The sequence below is a fragment of the Rhodotorula graminis genome, assembly GCF_001329695.1.
Source record: "Rhodotorula graminis WP1 unplaced genomic scaffold RHOBAscaffold_3, whole genome shotgun sequence".
NCBI lineage: Eukaryota > Fungi > Basidiomycota > Microbotryomycetes > Sporidiobolales > Sporidiobolaceae > Rhodotorula > Rhodotorula graminis.
In genome coordinates, this window is record NW_017264930.1 from 262,896 (window position 1) to 279,099 (window position 16,204).

General features: G+C 67.5%; 8 protein-coding genes across 8 annotated transcripts; 2 read left to right on the forward strand and 6 right to left on the reverse strand.

Moving 5' to 3' along the window:
- Positions 1-1,913: 1,913 nt before the first annotated feature.
- Positions 1,914-2,773, reverse strand: RHOBADRAFT_41991 (uncharacterized protein; the record flags this gene model as incomplete). The annotated part of the gene is made up of 3 exons (XM_018413991.1): positions 1,914-2,058; positions 2,174-2,362; positions 2,427-2,773. The coding sequence occupies 3 exons, from the start codon at positions 2,771-2,773 to the stop codon at positions 1,914-1,916; spliced, it is 681 nt and encodes a 226-aa protein (XP_018272830.1).
- A 274-nt stretch (positions 2,774-3,047) lies between these two features.
- On the forward strand, positions 3,048-4,443 carry RHOBADRAFT_24603 (uncharacterized protein). The gene is made up of 5 exons (XM_018412645.1): positions 3,048-3,343; positions 3,414-3,676; positions 3,745-4,011; positions 4,125-4,171; positions 4,283-4,443. Exons 1-5 carry the CDS (start codon positions 3,163-3,165, stop codon positions 4,362-4,364), a joined length of 840 nt encoding a protein of 279 aa, XP_018272831.1. The 5' UTR covers positions 3,048-3,162; the 3' UTR covers positions 4,365-4,443.
- A 312-nt stretch (positions 4,444-4,755) lies between these two features.
- Positions 4,756-7,513, reverse strand: RHOBADRAFT_34221 (uncharacterized protein; the record flags this gene model as incomplete). Its single annotated transcript, XM_018413178.1, has 5 exons — positions 4,756-5,932; positions 6,010-6,517; positions 6,589-6,723; positions 6,795-7,082; positions 7,358-7,513. The coding sequence occupies 5 exons, from the start codon at positions 7,511-7,513 to the stop codon at positions 4,785-4,787; spliced, it is 2,235 nt and encodes a 744-aa protein (XP_018272832.1). The 3' UTR covers positions 4,756-4,784.
- A 521-nt stretch (positions 7,514-8,034) lies between these two features.
- On the reverse strand, positions 8,035-9,282 carry RHOBADRAFT_51778 (uncharacterized protein; the record flags this gene model as incomplete). The annotated part of the gene is made up of 4 exons (XM_018416010.1): positions 8,035-8,527; positions 8,645-8,838; positions 8,902-8,974; positions 9,041-9,282. The coding sequence occupies 4 exons, from the start codon at positions 9,280-9,282 to the stop codon at positions 8,056-8,058; spliced, it is 981 nt and encodes a 326-aa protein (XP_018272833.1). The 3' UTR covers positions 8,035-8,055.
- A 610-nt stretch (positions 9,283-9,892) lies between these two features.
- On the reverse strand, positions 9,893-11,134 carry RHOBADRAFT_41995 (uncharacterized protein; the record flags this gene model as incomplete). The annotated part of the gene is made up of 4 exons (XM_018413992.1): positions 9,893-10,370; positions 10,485-10,690; positions 10,759-10,831; positions 10,896-11,134. 4 exons carry the CDS (start codon positions 11,132-11,134, stop codon positions 9,893-9,895), a joined length of 996 nt encoding a protein of 331 aa, XP_018272834.1.
- A 578-nt stretch (positions 11,135-11,712) lies between these two features.
- Positions 11,713-12,416, reverse strand: RHOBADRAFT_12743 (uncharacterized protein; the record flags this gene model as incomplete). Its single annotated transcript, XM_018412102.1, has 4 exons — positions 11,713-11,767; positions 11,864-11,972; positions 12,043-12,211; positions 12,288-12,416. 4 exons carry the CDS (start codon positions 12,414-12,416, stop codon positions 11,713-11,715), a joined length of 462 nt encoding a protein of 153 aa, XP_018272835.1.
- An 801-nt stretch (positions 12,417-13,217) lies between these two features.
- On the reverse strand, positions 13,218-14,750 carry RHOBADRAFT_12541 (uncharacterized protein; the record flags this gene model as incomplete). Its single annotated transcript, XM_018412096.1, has 8 exons — positions 13,218-13,598; positions 13,663-13,725; positions 13,799-13,945; positions 14,007-14,119; positions 14,157-14,331; positions 14,394-14,483; positions 14,548-14,616; positions 14,685-14,750. Coding segments are annotated over 8 exons (1,104 nt in total), but the record flags the coding sequence as incomplete, so codon positions are not given.
- Positions 14,751-15,116: 366 nt separating this feature from the next.
- RHOBADRAFT_51779 (uncharacterized protein) lies at positions 15,117-16,117 on the forward strand (the record flags this gene model as incomplete). Its single annotated transcript, XM_018416011.1, has 4 exons — positions 15,117-15,344; positions 15,432-15,513; positions 15,589-15,781; positions 15,910-16,117. The coding sequence occupies 4 exons, from the start codon at positions 15,117-15,119 to the stop codon at positions 16,004-16,006; spliced, it is 600 nt and encodes a 199-aa protein (XP_018272837.1). The 3' UTR covers positions 16,007-16,117.
- Between the last annotated feature and the right edge of the window lie 87 nt (positions 16,118-16,204).

The following is a 16,204-nucleotide window of genomic DNA, read 5'->3' on the forward strand; positions in this document are numbered from 1 at the left end:
GACCTCGACCGACTCGAAGACCCAGCCGAGGAGGCCAGCTCGCGCTGTACACGACAAAGTAGGTCGGGAAACGCGCTCGATTGCACCGCAGACACGTCCTCGCTCGATCTGGCGCGCGCACAAGGCCGTAACCCTGCTAGATCAGGAGCTAGCGTTTGAGCGAGGGTGCGCAGGATCCCCCTGTCTTTAGTAGGTGGCCGGGCGCACGGGCGCTCCGCAGGGGTGCGCGCCGTGCGAGCGGCTCACCGCAGTGCGCCCGCTGCCCTCAGGGGCACGTGAGGGCGGGCGCAGCCTCGTAGAGACCCGTCCGCGACGGCTCGACTCGCTGAGCCGTCGGGACGAGTGCGACGACGAACGAGAACTCTGAGCGGTCTGGGGAACGATCGAGAGGGACGAGGAGAGCTTTCGGACAGGAAAGGGAGCCGTCGTGCGGCGCAGCAAGGGCGGGAGGGGAAGCTTTCGGGGCCGAGAAGGGGGTGCTGCCATCGAGGGCGCGACTAACCTGCGCCGCGAGGTCGAGAGGGTCAGTGCGCGGCTCGGCGAGGAGCAAAGACCCACGTGAAGGTCCTGCAAGGGAGAGAGAGAGTGCGCGGGACTTACAAAGGACAAGATGAGCCGCCTCAAAGTCCAAAAACCCGCCTCGCGCCGCCCAGAAGGCCGCTCTCACCACCGTGCGCAGCCGTTCCACCTGCAAAGGGACTAGGTCAGTCCATTAGGACCCCTGCACTGCATCGCGAGGTAGTGGAGGGGGCGAGAGGAGAGGGAGAGGGGCGCCAAACACGGGGAGCCAGGCGGGAGGAGGACGCACCAGTCGCCCACAGCCCACGCCGCGCGGCCGCCTGGCCCAGTAGTCTCCTTGATGCTGCCATAGCCGTCGACGACGACTCCCACATGCCCATGAGCCGTTGCCACGAGCCGAGACCGGTCGGACGACGCGAGTTGCTGATGAAGACGCGGCGAGCCCTGCGCCCTCGGCGGCCGCTCGCGGTGGTGCGGGTGCAGCTCGCCGTCGTTGCTGTAGTGTTCAGGTACACGGGCGAAGCGCAAATCGCCCACCCAGTCGTGAGGGTGCGGGTGGGAGGAGGTGACACTGCGAACGGCGCCCTCCTCCCTCCTCGCTTAGCGATTCCTATTCGGCAATAGCTTCCGGATGAGGTTACAAGCTCACACTTGACTTCTTGTGATCTCGCTTAGCTTTCGAGCGCCCGAGGGGAGGGCTCGACAGCTTTCGTCGAAGGTGCAGCCGACGACGCTCGAGGGAGGCGTCGTCAAGCTCAGTCTGCGGCCAGAGAGAGAGCTTGCTGTACTCGGGATCGAATGAGGGTGCCGGATTTGAGCAGTGAAGGCCTGAACGAGCTGGTGACGCACGGCGAGAAGGGGGTTCGGGAGCTTTGCGCCTCTCACGCACGCTCTCTCTCTCTCGCACGCTCGACATCAAGGGAGATTCGGAAGACGGACGCAAGGACAGCAAGCCACCGGCGAGGTAGGTCGATGAGGCGAGCGGGAGGCCCGTGCGCTCGTGCTAGTCAACCTTCTCAAACCGACGTGCGGCCTCTCGCGCTCTTTGCCGCTCGATAACTGGGCGGCAGGTTCGTCAGGAGGAGTACAGGACCGATTCTCGCTCGCGGGACGATCGCGGGACGACGCGAGTGCGACAAGAGGCGCGAGAGAGGAGGAAGAGGCTCTCGCTCTCTTTCTCGCTGCGGCTCCTTAGCGGACGCTGCTCGTGCCCGCTCTCGCACACTCTCGGATGCTAGACGAGAGAGAGACCGAGAGGAGAGGTTGCCGACGAGAGAAAGGAGAGAGAGAACGAGGCTCGAGCGCGGGAAGGCGGGAAACAAAGTCCTTGCAAGGGAAATACAGAAACGACGACGACGACCGCGCTCAACTCGACTCGACGCGACGAGGCCGAGCTACAGCTTGTCTCCGAACGGCGGCAGCTCGTTGCCGGGCACAAACACGCGCTCGACGCCGCCCTCGGTGATGATGGCGAGGCGGATCGTGCCGCCACTGGACCCGTCACGGCTCATGGCGAGGGCGAGGGCTGTGGGTGCGTTACTCGGGTCAGTACGAGGTACGAGGAGGGGGATGGAGCGCGGGCGTGAGAGAGATTGAGGAGAGCAGGGAAGAAGGGGAGAAAGAAAGGAAAGAGGACTCGCCATTCTTGACAAACTCGACCGTCTCTGCTTGTCCCCAGTCCTCGCGGAAGGTCGCGTCGCAGTAGCCGTAGATGTAGGTCGAGCCGGAGCCGCCGATGGCCCACGGGCCCTTGAAGAGGCCGCCGCCGAGCGGGATGTTGTACACGGTGCCGCCGTTGATCGGGTCCCAGCCCGCCACGATGAGTCCTGCGCTGAGGCGGTCCCTGCGTGGGCGAGTACGTGTCAGTGTCGAGCTTCACAGGGAGACAGAGAGAGAGGGGAGCGCACTTGTTCTGGTAGACGATGCCCTCGAGCATGTTGGCCGCGACGTGCACGGCCGGTCGCTCGCCGTGCGTCATCTCGTACTGAGAGAGCTGGGCGGTGACGATGTCGGCGACGGCCTGGGTGTCGGCTGCCGAGCCCGAGCGGCAGCAGTAGATGCGGTCCGAGAGGTAGGTGAGCTTGTCGGTGACGCGGTTGGCGATGTACGAGCCCATGGTGGTGCGCGAGTCTGCGCCGATGACGACGCCGCCGGGGAAGGCGACGGCCATGATGGAGGTGCCGAGGTTCATCTCGCCGGCCTTGAGGCGCGAGATGTCGGGGATGAGGGTTGTGGCTTGAGACGGGTGCTGCATGGTGAGCGAGGTCGCAGGTTGGTGGGCGGGTCGAGGGTGGGTTCGGTGGTGGGTGTGCGAGGTTGGTGTGCGAGTCTGGGTGTGCAGTGTGTGTCGTAGAGGTGTGTGGGAGGAGCGACAGAGCCGAGTCGTCGTCGTCGAGATGAGACGGCGTCGTCAGCGAGCTGCTCCTCTCCTCCTCCTCCTCCTCCACTCGTCCACACAGCCCAGCCCACTCGAGGCTACCCCCACCAGTCACCCTGGCCACCCCGTCCTCTTCGTCGTCCACCGCGGTCCCGAAACGCCCCCGCCCCTCGTCCCCCTCCGACCTCTCGTCCACCACCGCCAACAAGCGCACGCTCGTCACCCCGTCCCGTGAACTCGAGCACCTCCACCTCGACTCGACTACCATGAGCGCAGAAGCCACCCAGCTCTACTCCCGCCTCCAGCAGGAGTGGGCAAAGGGCCCCGACTCGCTCGACAACGCCGCCGTCAAGCAGCTCCTCGCCCAGCTCAAGGTCCACCTCTCCGACCTCGGCCTCTTGTTTCCCGACTCAGACAAGGTCGACCAGGGCGCCCTCACCACGGCCCGTCCGTCCCCTTTCCTTGCCCTCCCTCCCTCTCTCCCCCCGACCACCACTCACGCCCTTCCCTCCCGCAGGCGACATCCTCGAACTCGGCGCCCTCTTCTCGGTCCGCACCGACGACCTCGCCTCGTTCGACCGCTACCTCTCGCTCCTCTCGTCCTTCTACGCCGGCAAGCTCGCCACCACCCTCCCGACCTCGCACAACGAGGCGCCCTTGACGGCCCTCTCGCTCCTGCGCCTCCTGAGCCAGAACCGCATCGCCGACTTCCACACCGTCCTCGAGACGCTCGAGCGCAAGCACGTCGTCGACAGCAAAGAGGTCGCCTGGGTCATGCAGGTCCGTCCCCTCCCTCTCTCCCTCTCCTTCTCGCGTCCGCCCGACCCTGACTCCCTTGCTACCCGCAGCTCGAGCGCTGCCTCATGGAGGGCTCGTACTCGCGCGTCTGGTCCCTGTGCCGCCCCACCACCTCCTCCTCCTCGACCCCCTCCTCCTCCTCAGCCTCGCACCTCCCACTCCCCGAGTTCGCCCACCTCACCCCGCCCCTCCTCGCGACCGTGCGCACCGAGATCGCGGCGTGCGACGAGCGCGCGTACGAGAGCCTGCCCCTGCGCGACGCGCGCACGCTCCTCTTCTTCGAGTCGGACGACGAGGTCAAGAGCTTTGCGGCTCAGGTGCGTCGCCGCGCCCGCGCCGTCTCTCTTCTGCGTCTCGCTTGCCCCTCGGGGATCGGCGAGTCGCAGTGTACAGGAAGAGGTGCCCTGACACGCCGCCTCCCTCCCTGCAGCGCAACTGGCACCTCGACCCCTCGACCCACACGCTCCACTTCCCCTCGTCGCCCTCGCACCCCTCGCAGCTCGCACCCTCGTCGGCAGCCCCAGCAGCAGCAGCGGGCGTCCCCTCGACCATGGCGACCGGCGGCGCCGCCCCCGCACCGCCGCAGAGCGACGACGCGCGCGAGCTCGACCGCGCACAGGTCATTGGCGCCGCGCTGCGGTACGCCAAGGAGCTCGAGAGCATCGTCTGAGCTCGGGTGTCGAGCCGAGGCGCGGCGCGAGAGGGTCGTAGCGCAGGGCGAGAGGAGGAATCGGATTGGCGTGACTTGGACTTGGCCGCACTCGCTCGAGAGCAGAGAGCGTGCGAGAGAGAGCGAGAGCGAGAGCGAGAGCGAAAGATTCGGCTAGTTGCACGGCGGCGGCGCGCGAGCGAGGCTTCTACGAGGAGCTGTACCAACAGGCGGGCGTCGCGCGAAGGCGGGCGAGGAGAGGCGCACAGGGTCGTGATTGTGTCGTTGCGTGATAGGGATAGGTGAGGGGAAGGAGAGAGGCAAGGGGGTGCTGGTACAGAGAGAGAGGAGGCTCGAAAGGCGAAAGAGAGAGAGAGAGAGAGGGCGAGGACGGGGAGGAAGGGGAAGGGGTCCGAGAGCCAGGCGGGGCGCTCGCCCACTCTACCTCGCATTGCCGCTCGCGCGCGACACGATGAACACGGTCGCGATGACGACGCCGAGGAAGCCGATCGACGCCGGGAGGAGGTACTCCTTGGGGAGGACGCCCGCGACGAGGTCGCCGTCGCCGCTCGACGACGACGACGACGTGGCGGCCTTGCGGGCGGCGCGACGAGGGGCGTCGTCCTCCTTGGCGACGGGCGACACGGGCGCGTCGTGCTCGGCGCCCTCGGCCTCCTCCTCGACAACGACGAGCTTCTTGACGAGCGCCGGCGCCGGCTCGGCCGCAGGAGCGGCGGCGGCAGCGTCGCGCCTCGCGAGGGCCGCCTTCCATGACGAGCCGCCGCTGACGTGGAGCACGACACGGTCCTTGCCCTGCTGCTTGGCCGTCGCGACCGCGTCCGTCACGTCGCCGTCGGCCGTGACGAGGACGAGGTCGCCGTCGTCGTCGCGGTACGACAGCTGGAAGTCGCTCGGGTCCGGCTGCGCCTGCTGCTGCTGCTGCTCGTTGTCGTCGCCTTGAGCGGCGCCGTCGACGACGAAGAACGGGTCCGACGAGAGCTTGCCCGACACGATGTCGGTCAGGAACTCGAACGAGTCGTACCGGGCCTGGAATCGGTGCGTCGTGCCGCCGGGCGCGACAAACTTGAACAGGTACGTGCCGTCGTCGACGATCGGCAGCTGCTGCTGCATCGACGACGGCGCCTGGGACGCGCCGACGCTCGACGCGGCGGGAGGAGCGCCGCCGCGACGAGCCGGGGCGCCGAGGCCGACCTCGGACGAGGCGTCGTCGTTGACGACGCTGGCCGAGTCGGCGGGGAAGAGCTCGCTGCCCGGCGTGTCGACGCTGTCGAGGCCGCGGTGGTAGCCCGGGCGCGTCGGCGTCTGGAACGGCGCCTGCGACGACGACGCCGCCTCGGACCCGGCGAGGCCCGACACGATCGACTCGGTGTCGCCGTCGTCGTCGGCCTGGGCGGCGGCGCTGAAGAAGCGGCCCCACAGGGGGCCACCGGCCGGGTCGGCGGCGCCGCCGGCGTCGGCGTGGAGCGTGTTGACCTGCTCGAGCGTCGCGTACGTGAGCTTGAGGACGTCGACGATGCCGATGAGGGCGCCCGCCTCGTCGACGATGGGCAGGTTGAGGTAGTGGCCGTCTGCGAGCAGGGGGGAGAGGCCGATTCAGGTCTGGGGAAACCCGCTTGACGAGAGAGCGAGAGAGGGGGGGACGGACCGTGCATCTTGCGGAGCGCGTCCTGGATGCTGAGGGTCGGGACGGCCGTGTCGGGGTGAGGCGTCATGACGCGCACGACGCTGCACGTCTTGGCGTCGAGGCCGGCGGCGATGACGCGCAGGACGACGTCCTTCGAGGTGAAGATGCCGGCAATCTTCTTCATGTCGGCGCCCTCCATGACGCACACGGCCGTCGTGCGCTTCTCGCGCATGATGCGCGCCGCCTCGCGCACGCTCGTCTTGACGCCGACCGTCGCGGCCGTCGTGCGCGCGTCGAGGATCGAGCCGAGGTCCGGGAACGACATCTTGTCGCGGAGCGCCTGGACGTACGCGAGGAGCGGGTTGCTCGCGCCGGCGTCGGCGCCGCCGAACTGCTCCTGGGCGCCCTCGAGGGCCGAGTAGAGGCGCTGCGACGAGCCGTGCGCCTTCTCGAGCTTCTCGAGCGACTCGTGGAAGACCTTGGTGATGTCGAGCAGGCCGACGACGTCGCCCTCCTCGTTGCAGACGGGCTGTGTGCGGGTGACGAGGTCAGGAATCTCGCTCGTCTGTTCGGGGGTCGAGAGGGGAGAGAGGGACGCACGAGGTGACGGAAACCGCGGGTGACCATGGTTTGGAGGGCCTCGGTCGCCGAGGTCGTGTCCCGCGTCACCATCGGGTTGGCCGTCATGATGGCGCTGACCGGGGTCGTGCGAGGGTCGAGGCCGTCGCCGACGACCTGCACAGGAACGAGAGAGCGAGTCAGGGACGAGGGTCGCGAGAGACAAGGAGGAGAAAGCGAGGACGGACCCTGAAGGCGAGGTCCTTGGCGGTAAAGATGCCGCACAGGTGCTCGTCCTCGTCGACGACGAGAACGCAGTCGGTGCGCTTGGCGGCGCACAGCTGGCTCGCGTCCGAGACGCTCATGCCGTGCGGGACCGTGAGGGCGGGGAGCGGGCGCAAGGCCGACACGGTACCCTTGAGCGGGCGAGGCGCGCGAGACGAAGACGAATGCTGCTGCTGCTGGCTCGACTGGCCCGAGCGCTTCGAGGGCGGGCGCTTGCGCGACAGCTCCGACTCGATCTTCTTGCGGATGGCCTGCGGGGGAGGAGGGGAAGGGGGTCAGTGTGGGCTCCTTGTGCGGGTGGACTGCATGCGAGCGTGCACTGTCGCAGGTAGTGCGCCCGTGCATGCGCTCGCCCAGCCCTGCCACGCGCTCGAGTCGCCGCCGATGAGCTCCGAGCCGACACCTCGCGCGCTCGCTCCACCTCGCCTCGCCGCTGCAGGGCGCCGAGTCTAGTGGCACGTTCCGCCTTTCTCCTCGACTGCGCTGGCCCCACCGCACGCGACAAGAGGGGGAGAGGCTGACGGACCTCGTCGCGGCGACCCTGGCGTTTGCGCGTCTCTGCGAGGTTGTCGCCCTGGGCGCCCGGGGGCGGGGTGGACGGGACGGTCGACGCCGAGACGAAGCTCGAGCCCGAGGCCGAGTAGACCGACTCTGGGCGGCGCGAGGGCGCGCGGGACGACATGGCGGGCGAGGGAGCGTGAGGCGGGTTGAGCGAGGGCGAGGCAGGGATGGGGATGCGGGACATGGGCTGTCGCCGGGTGGACAGCAGGTGCGAGAGTGGTGGCGAGGCTGGCTCGGTCGGGGTGAGGCGCAGCTGAGTGGGCGAGAGGGAGAAGAGGAGGGGGAGGAGCGCTCGTTCAACTTGTCGCAGCGCTTGCGTCCAAGGGCAACGGCCTCGCTCTCCCTCGTCATGGCTCTTTGCCTGCTTCTTCCGGCTCAGCCACGGGCACGGCAAGCTCGCCCAGCTGCACCCAATGTCGCTCTCGAGCTACCTCTCTCTCTCTCTCTCGCGCCGCTCTCCCTCTCGCTCCTCGCGCTGTCGGCTCGACGGCGACAACTTGCTCCTCTCTTTGACGCGCTCGCAAGCCGATACGGTGCCAGAAGGTCAAGCGGGTGCAATGCAGGGCAGGAGAGTGTACAAACAGGGACGCGAGAGGCGAGCAAAGGACGAGAAAGCAGGACGGGGTACAAAGAGCGAGGCCGAGGACGACGACGATGCGGGACTCACTCGACCACAATGCCCTTCTCCGACAACGACGGCGACGGGTCGCCACCGCTCTGAGCGCCCTTGCGGTTGCCCGACGACGCCCTGCGACCCCTCGTCCCGAACGCCGCCCTGCGCCGCCCCGAGCGGCCCATCGCCTCGCCCGGGACGCGCGCCTCGAGGTCGTCGCCGTCGCTCGACTCGAGCGTCATGATCTCGAGCGCGCTCGCCTGCCGCACGCGCTTGCGCTTGGCCGGGCCTTGCTCCTCGACGACCACGTCATCGTCGCCGCTGCCCTCGGGCGCGCGACCCTGCGCCCCCTTCTGCACAGCGTGCCGCTTCTTGCCGAGTTCCTGGTACGTGCGCACGAGGTCCTCGCTGATGGCGAGCTTGCGCTCGAGCGACTTGATGCGCAGGCGCAACGCCGAGCAGCTCTTCTGGTGCGCGACGAGGTTGGCGGCGGTCGTGTACGTGTTGCAGTTGTAGGGGCACCTGTCGTCGAAAGAGCGAAGAGGTAGGGCAGGGAGCGAAGGCGGGAAGGGAGGGGGTAAAGCGTGAGCTCGCGGACGACAAAGGACGAGGATCTCGAGGAGGGACGGGTCCACGCACTTGTACATCGTGCACACCTTCTCGTGCGCCGCCAGGTCGCGACGAAGGAACATGCCGCTGCGAGTGACGCCCGAGCACGCCTTGCCGCCACGTGGGCAGAAGAGCGACGTCAAAGGGCACTCGACGCCGTGCGCGGCGCGGTCCTTGACGAGGTACTTGGCGGAGCACAGGCACTCGACCTCGCGGTACTTGCACTGGGTGGCTCGAGGTAAGTCAGGGCGCGATCTAGAGTGAAAGAGCGCAAGAGAGGGACGCACCGAGTCCTTGAGGTGCTGCGGGACGTCGCCGACACTGCCGACCCACTTGCACTGCCCCTTGTCGCACTTGTAGCTGCGGGTTCGACGCGAGGTCAGCTCTAACGAGCTCGAGGCGAGGAAGGCAAGGGGGTGGGCGCACCTGTAGCTCTCGATGGCGCGCGTGAAGCCGGGCGAGATCTTGAGCGTCGCCGGAACGGGCTCGCGGCAGGTCGGGCACAGCGGCTGCAGGCCCTTCTTGCACATGCTCTCGAGGCACCCGTGGCAGACGATGTGCTCGCGCGAGCAGGCGACGACGGGCGGGTAGGCGGCGCCGAGACACACGGGGCAGTGCAGATGGTCGGGGAGGACAGCGGTGAACTGGTCGAGGTCGGGGCCCGTCATGACCTGCAGGGGTGCGCGCAAGGACTGTGTCAGCTCCCTTGCACCCGAATCGCAGTCCCCGAGTCCCTCCTCGTCGGAAGAAAGGCGGCGACTGATGAGGGGAGCTTGGAGGTGGGAGAGGGGACGGACCGTGCTGGGGCGGCGGGAGATGGGCTTGGAGGGCGACGAAGAGTGCTGAGAGTGCAGTCGGACAAGCAGGCGAGCGACTCGAGCCAAGCGGGCGCGAGAGGAGGAGGAGAAAGGCGCGAGGCGTGTGCGCGCGCGAGCGGGGTCAAAGGGAACCGAATGTCTGGCTTTGTTCGGAGCCGCTTTTGCAGGCCCAGTACTTGTGCACAGCTGCTCTCTGCGACGACAAGCACGAAAGTCGGCTGCTGGGGAGGGAGCAAAGCGGTCCGAGCGAGTGCTGCAGGCCCGGTTCGAGCCTCTCTCTGGCGCTCGCGCAGCTCACGAAGGCGCAGACAGGTCAAGCGGATACACTGCACTGCACGGAGGGTACGACAAGGAGAGCAAGGCGGTAGGATAGGAACGATGATAAAGAGGGGAAGACGGTAGAGAGGGAAGGAGGGGACAGTGAGGCGCAAAGGGCGGACGAGGACGACGAGGACGAGCCTCACTTGAGGCGCATCCTCGTCCCGGGCCCGCGGTTGCAGGACGCCTGCGGCTGTTGGGCGAGGACGCCCGGAGCGCGCGCGCCGCTGCCGCTCGCGACCGGCTTCTTGCCCGCGCCACCGCCGCCGCCGCCCGCCGCCGCTCGACCCTTGGCGCCCTTGCGCAGCCCCTCGCCCGGCCCGTTCTCGTCGTCCGAGTAGAGCTCGAGGAGCCCCAGGCAACGAGGGCGCTTGGGCGGGCTCTGACCGATGGCGCGCTCGCCCTCGTCCTGCTCGTCCTGGCGCTCGACAGCGACGCTGCCCGCCTGCTGCTCTGCGGCGAGTCGCAGCTCGAGCGTCGCACGCGTCTCGGCGATCTGCTCCTGAGCGCGCACGAGCTTCTGCTCGAGGGTCGCGATGCGCGCGCGCGACCACGCGCACTCGCTCTCGTGCGGCTCGCGGTTGGTCAAGAGCGTGTAGGTGTGGCAGCCGACGCGGCACCTGCGAGGCGAGAGGTAGAGGGAGAGGACCGAGACGAGGAGGGTGAGCTCGCCGTCGTTGCTGCTCGAAGAGGGCGACCGCTGGGAGGACGAGGAGGAGGAAGGAGGGACGCACCTGAACATGGCGCAGACCTTGTCGTGCTCAGGCAGCTCGCGACGGCGGAACAGGCCGTGCCCTCCCGACGCCTGGATGCCGCTGCACTCCCTGCCGCCGCGAGGGCAGACGATCAAGACCTCGGGGCAGTCGTGGACGTGCGCGATGCGGTCCTTGGCCAAGATGCCGTACTTGCACAGCGGGCAGTTGATCTTGCGGTACTCGCACTGCGTCGTACGAGCGTGTAAGTGGCGGCTCGAGAGGGCCGAGAGAGGAAGAGGGAGAGAGGGCGCACCGAGTTCTTGAGGTGCTGGGCGAGGTCACCGACGCTGCCGACCCACTCGCAGCCCTCGCGCTCGCACTTGTACCTGCGCCGACCAGCAAGAGTCAGGTCTCGCACAGTGAGAGAGAAGGAGGGGGCTGTGGGCGCACCCGTAGCGCTCGATGGCTCGCTTGAAGCCGAGCGAGACCTTGGTGTGGACGGGCATGACCTCGCGACACGACGGGCACTGCGCAGGGCGCTCGTCCTGGCGCATCTCGTCGATGCACTCCTGGCACACGATGTGGTCGCTCCTGCACGAGACGATGGGCGGGTAGGCGGCGCCGAGGCAAACCGGGCAGTGAAGGTAGTCGGGAAGGGAGACCGCGAAACGGTCGAGCTCGCGGCCCATGGTAGCCTGCAGAGGGTGTGCGAGGGCTGGGTCAGCTTCTGCGCGGCCCTCGGTGCGTCCTCGAGGAGAAATCGAGGAGGGCGATCGCCCAACTGATGAGGACAAGGGGGGGACGGGGAGGGGACTCACGGTGCTGGACCGGCTGCAGGAGAGTCGAGACGATGCCAAAGATGACGTGAAGGGCGGTCGCGTGGCCTGGCGAGAGGGCGACGTTGACGCGAGGTTGAGGAGCGGAAGAGAGAGTCGCGAGGAGTGTGCGCCGGCGGGGAAGTCGCGCCGCAGGCTGAATGAGGGCGCCAGCTGCCGCGCGTTTGGCGGCGACAGGCTCGTCGACAGCCATCAAGAGCGCAAGCGACAAAATCAAGCCGCCGACCAGCGAGGAAAGCGAGACGAGCCCACGAGCACCTCGGCGCAGCGCTCGACGACGCCGACGAGGGTCGCGCCGAGTCGAGCGCACGCTCTCAAACTCTCGCAGATCCCTCTCCTCCAACGCCGGTGCAAGAGCACGCGCACACGGATCGAGTACAGCGCGTCTTCCACCTCCCCTGCTCCCTACCGACAGACGGCCCTGGCTCCGTTTAGAAGCGCGAGAACGCCTTGACCTTCTGCTTCTGGACGCGGAGGACGTTGAAGCTGTGTGGGGCAACGAGGTCAGTGATTGTCTTGAGAGCATCAGGCGGAATGGGTCCGTCCAGGCTGGAGGAGCTCGAGGAGGGGACAGGGACGCACCGGACGGTCTTCGACAGAGGGCGGCACTGGCCAACGGTGACCGAGTCCCCGACCTCGACGCGGAACGCCGGCGAGCAGTGAACACTCATGTTCTTGTGGCGCTTCTCGTCTGCGGGCGAGGGAGAGGGTCAGCTCGACTCGGCCGACCGTCCGACCGCGAGAGAGAGAGAGGGACGCACAGCGAGAGTACTTCGGGACGAAGTGGAGGTACTCGCGACGGATGACGATGGTGCGGGTCATCTTGGTCGAGACGACCTTGCCGGTGAGGATGCGGCCGCGGATCGAGACGAGGCCGGTGAACGGGCACTTCTTGTCGATGTAGGTGCCCTCGATCGCCTCACGGGGGGTCTGTCGGGCGCGCAAGAGTTAGCCGAGGGGCTCAACGTGCGAGAGGAGGACGCAGAGGAGGGCGGGAGGGACTCACCTTGAAGCCGAGGCCGACCTCCTTGGTCCACCTGCGGTCCTTGCCGGCGACCTTGCGCGAGGTGGTGGCGACCTTGCTGTTGTGGAACAGCGGCTGCTTCTGGAAGGACTTCTCGACTTGCTCGGCCATGACGCTGAGCAAGAGGAGAGGTCCAACAAGGGCAGCGTGTTCCACAGGGCGACGACGACGGCGGGTGCGAGAGGGCGGGTCGGGACGAGGGTGCGTCGTGGGGGGAGAGAGAGGGTAGGGAGGTATGTGGGAGCAAAGAGTCAGCTCGTTTGAGCGGTTCGCGGGTGAACCGCGAGATGAGGGAGAATGGTGCTCAGCGGAGGGAGGAGAAGCCCAGCCGTCCGCCGTCCTCGCCCGCCCCAGAGTGCCCCAAATCCGCCCGTTCGACCGTGCCGACATGCATGTCCACCCTGGCCACCCGCTGACCGTCCTGCGGCGACGAGTGCTGCGTGACGGCGAGCGGCAGACTTTGCGCGCGCCGAGTGCGTCGAAACCGGGCCGGCTCGAGGTCGCGCTGGTGCGGGTTGATGGCGGGCGAGTTGGGGGAAAGGCCGGGTGGGAGAGAGCTGTAGCGCACGTTGTAGGAGCGGCTGTTCCACGCGGATGAGAGCAACGAGGGGAAAGAGAGGAGGTCGCGCTCGCCGGCGGTCGCCTCCTCGTTGCTCCTCCCTGGCTCTCCCGCTCGCGCATCCGCATCGTACGGCCAGCTGCCACCGCCAACCTGCTGCGAGGTCCACTTGGACCAGCCTCGAGCCCCGCTGGCCAGGCCTCCGAGCCCGGTCGCCCTTCTGGCCCCCCCTCTCAGCTCGCCTCCTCAGCTCGACCTCCCGGCCTCGACCAATTCGACCTCGCTCGCCTCGCCAAGCACGCTGCAAGAGCCCGCAACACAGCAGAACTTCGATACAGGTTCCGGCACGGCCGCTACATCTCGCCCCGCAGCCACTCGAGCAACTGCCTCACCTTGTCCCCCTCGTCGCCTCTCAGCCTCGCCGCCGCCTCCCTCGTCCGCTCGACACTCTCGTACCGGTCGCCCTCGAGCAGCCGACACAGCTCAGTCGCCGCCCGCCACCACTCGAGCGGCCGCGGTGGATGCGAGAGCGACGCCGACGAGATGAGGCCGTGCCGCGAGTTGATCGAGAGGGTCTGTGGCGCGGGCGAGCGCGGGAAAAGGGGGCGGTCAGGTCGGGAGGGAGCGGACGCAGACTGTAGTGAGGGAGGAGGACGGACCATGTTGCCGAACGGGAACGAGCCGCTGATCTCGTGCGTGAACTCGGGCGTCTGACCGTACTGCCAGTCCCACGACTGCGTGAGAGGCCGAGTGAGCCAGGTTCGGGTCGGAAAGGAGAGAGAGGACCGAGAGACGCACCTTGAGCTCGTCGACCACGTCGCGGACGTACTCGTTCGTGTCGAGCTCGCCCTCGTCGATTCGCTGCAGGTCGAACCTCGCTCGTCAGTCACCCAGCTTGACGACCACGTCCGAGAAAGAGAGACTGGGGACGCACCTGCACCTCGTTGCTGACGCCGTACTTGCGCGCAAACTGCTCGGCGACCGCCTCGACGAAGCGCTCGTGGTCGACCTCGCCGCTCGACTCGGACAGGTTGCGCACGGGCGAGGGCACGCTCGCGACGCCCTTAGTCACCATCGAGTCCTGCGAAGGCCTCGAGTCGGTCAAGGTAAACGACAGCCCGAGGGAAGGAGACGGGACGCACCTTGTTGCTGCCGAGGACGCCGCGCAAGTTGCCGAGCTGGGCGTCGATGAGCATCGTGCCGTGGTGGTACGCCCGCTTGTTGACGAGCTTGAACGCCGAGCCCGACACGTGCACTGCGCCGAAGGAGCATGTCAGGCCCTGCTCAAGAACGGAATGCGCAGGGGAGAGGGCTCATCTTGAACCCGTCGACGCAGATGTCGTGCCGCTCGTTGACGTACGCCGGCACGCCGAGCGAGTTCAGCCCGGTCGTGACGAGCTCGGCGTTTGAGCGTCGATCAAACTCGGTGCGAGGGACAAAGACGCAGTAGTTGGTGTTGCCGAGGTCCTGCGATGAGCGGGAAAGAGGTCAGGCTGGCTCGCTCGAGGGGAAGGAGCAGGCCGACGCACATGGTACACGGTGCCGCCGCCGCTCTTTCGTCGCACGAACGGGATCTCGAGGGTGCGCAGTTGAGAGAGGTTGATCTCCTTCCACGGGTTCTGCAAGGTCGTCGCTCGTGAGTCGGCGATGCAGGAAAGGGCTCGAGAGACGGGACGGGCGGACCTGGTTGCGGCCGATGATGACGCTCGGCGAGTTGCGGTACAGGTACAGGATGCGTCGGTCGGGGTCGGTCTTGCGGAAGAGCCTGCGTGGACGACGTTAGCGAGGCAACGAGGGTTCGAGGAGGAGGAGTGGGGGACTTGCCAGTCTTCGAACGCCAAGTTGAACCACGGGTCGTGCGAGTCGGACACAAAGATGCTGCTCTGGTGGGTCTGAGCGGGTCAGATTGGCCATAGGAGAGAAAGTTAGACGAGAACTCACCTCGAAGCGAGGTCGGGGAGATGAAGTTGTGAAGCAGCGATGCCGTGGTGCGAGGACGCCGGCCTGCCGCGAGGGTATCCGAGCTACCGCCTTGACAGCTTCCAGGGCTAGCATGGGCCACAGGAGCCGACGAGGAGCCAGTGAGGAGGAGCTCTGGCTCGAGCCGACTTTCGTCGTTGCTCTTGGCCCTCATCCCCTCGCTCAACCTGCTGAGCCGAGCTGCCACTGCTGCATCAGAACTCTCGAACAACCTTCTACACATCGCCCGACCCGTCAACCTCGCCCGCCGACCTCGCCCTCCTCCCCCCACCATGTCGTCCTCGCCCAGGTCCATCCTCTTCGTCACGGGCAACGCCAACAAGCTCAAGGAGGTCCGCGCCATCCTCCTCGCCTCGGCCCACAGCTCGGGCGCACCCGCACCCTTCACCGTCGAGTCGCAGGACCTCGACCTCCCCGAGATCCAGGGCACGACCCAGGAGGTCGCGAGGGCCAAGGTCAGCGCCGCCGCAGACGCCATCGGCGGGCCCTGCATCACCGAGGTGCGTCGTCCCTCCTTCCTCTCGAGCGCGAGCGGCGCCAGGTCAAGGAGCAGCGAGCCGAGTTGACCTCGTCCTCCTCGCCGACAGGACACCGCGCTCGGCTTTGAGGCGCTCGGCGGCCTTCCCGGCCCGTTCATCAAGTACTTTATGAAGTCGGTCGGCCACGAAGGTGCGTCCTCGCTCGACACCGTCCCTTCCTCGTCCTGCCGCTCACTCCTGTCCCTCCTCCCCTCGCCCCGCGCAGGCCTCAACAACATGCTCGCCGGCTTCCCCTCGAAGCGCGCGACGGCCATCTGCACGTTCGCCTACTCGGCCGGCCCGGGCAGCGAGCCCATCATCTTCGAGGGCCGGACCGAGGGCAAGATTGTGCCGGCGAGGGGCCCGACCAACTTTGGGTGGGACCCGGTGTTTGAGCCCGAGGAGGGCAACGGCCAGACGTGCGTCGATCTTTCTCTGCTGTCCTGTGCGCGGCGCTCGTCCACAGGGACGAACGCTTGCGCTGTGGCCCGCGGTGAATCGGTCACGAGCCTCTCCTGACCCACGACTCTCTCCTCTTGCCGCACAGGTACGCCGAGATGGACGGCGCCGAGAAGAACAAGATCTCACACCGGTACCGTGCGCTCGAGAAGCTGCGCGTGTTCCTCAGCGAGCAGGAGGCGTGAGCGAGGGCGAGGAGCGCTGCGGGGCGGGTCCTGCGCAGGAGGCGCCCTTTCGAGAGGGGCAAGGGGCGAGGCGATAGACTGTAGCAACAGTGCATTCGGATGTTCTCCTTCGCCTTGTCGAGAGAGCGCGCACGATGCTCGAGCCTGACCTTTGCCCAGCTCGCGACGGTCGAAAGTCGGGTTCGCCTCGTCCTCTCG

Coding starts and splice junctions, on each gene's coding strand:
- RHOBADRAFT_24603 (XM_018412645.1), top strand. CDS start 3,163: ATGAGCGCAGAAGCCACCCAGCTCTACTCCCGCCTCCAGCAGGAGTGG. Junction 3,344..3,413: donor GGGCGCCCTCACCACGGCCC/GTCCGTCCCCTT, acceptor TCCCTCCCGCAG/GCGACATCCTCGAACTCGGC. Junction 4,012..4,124: donor TCAAGAGCTTTGCGGCTCAG/GTGCGTCGCCGC, acceptor CCCTCCCTGCAG/CGCAACTGGCACCTCGACCC.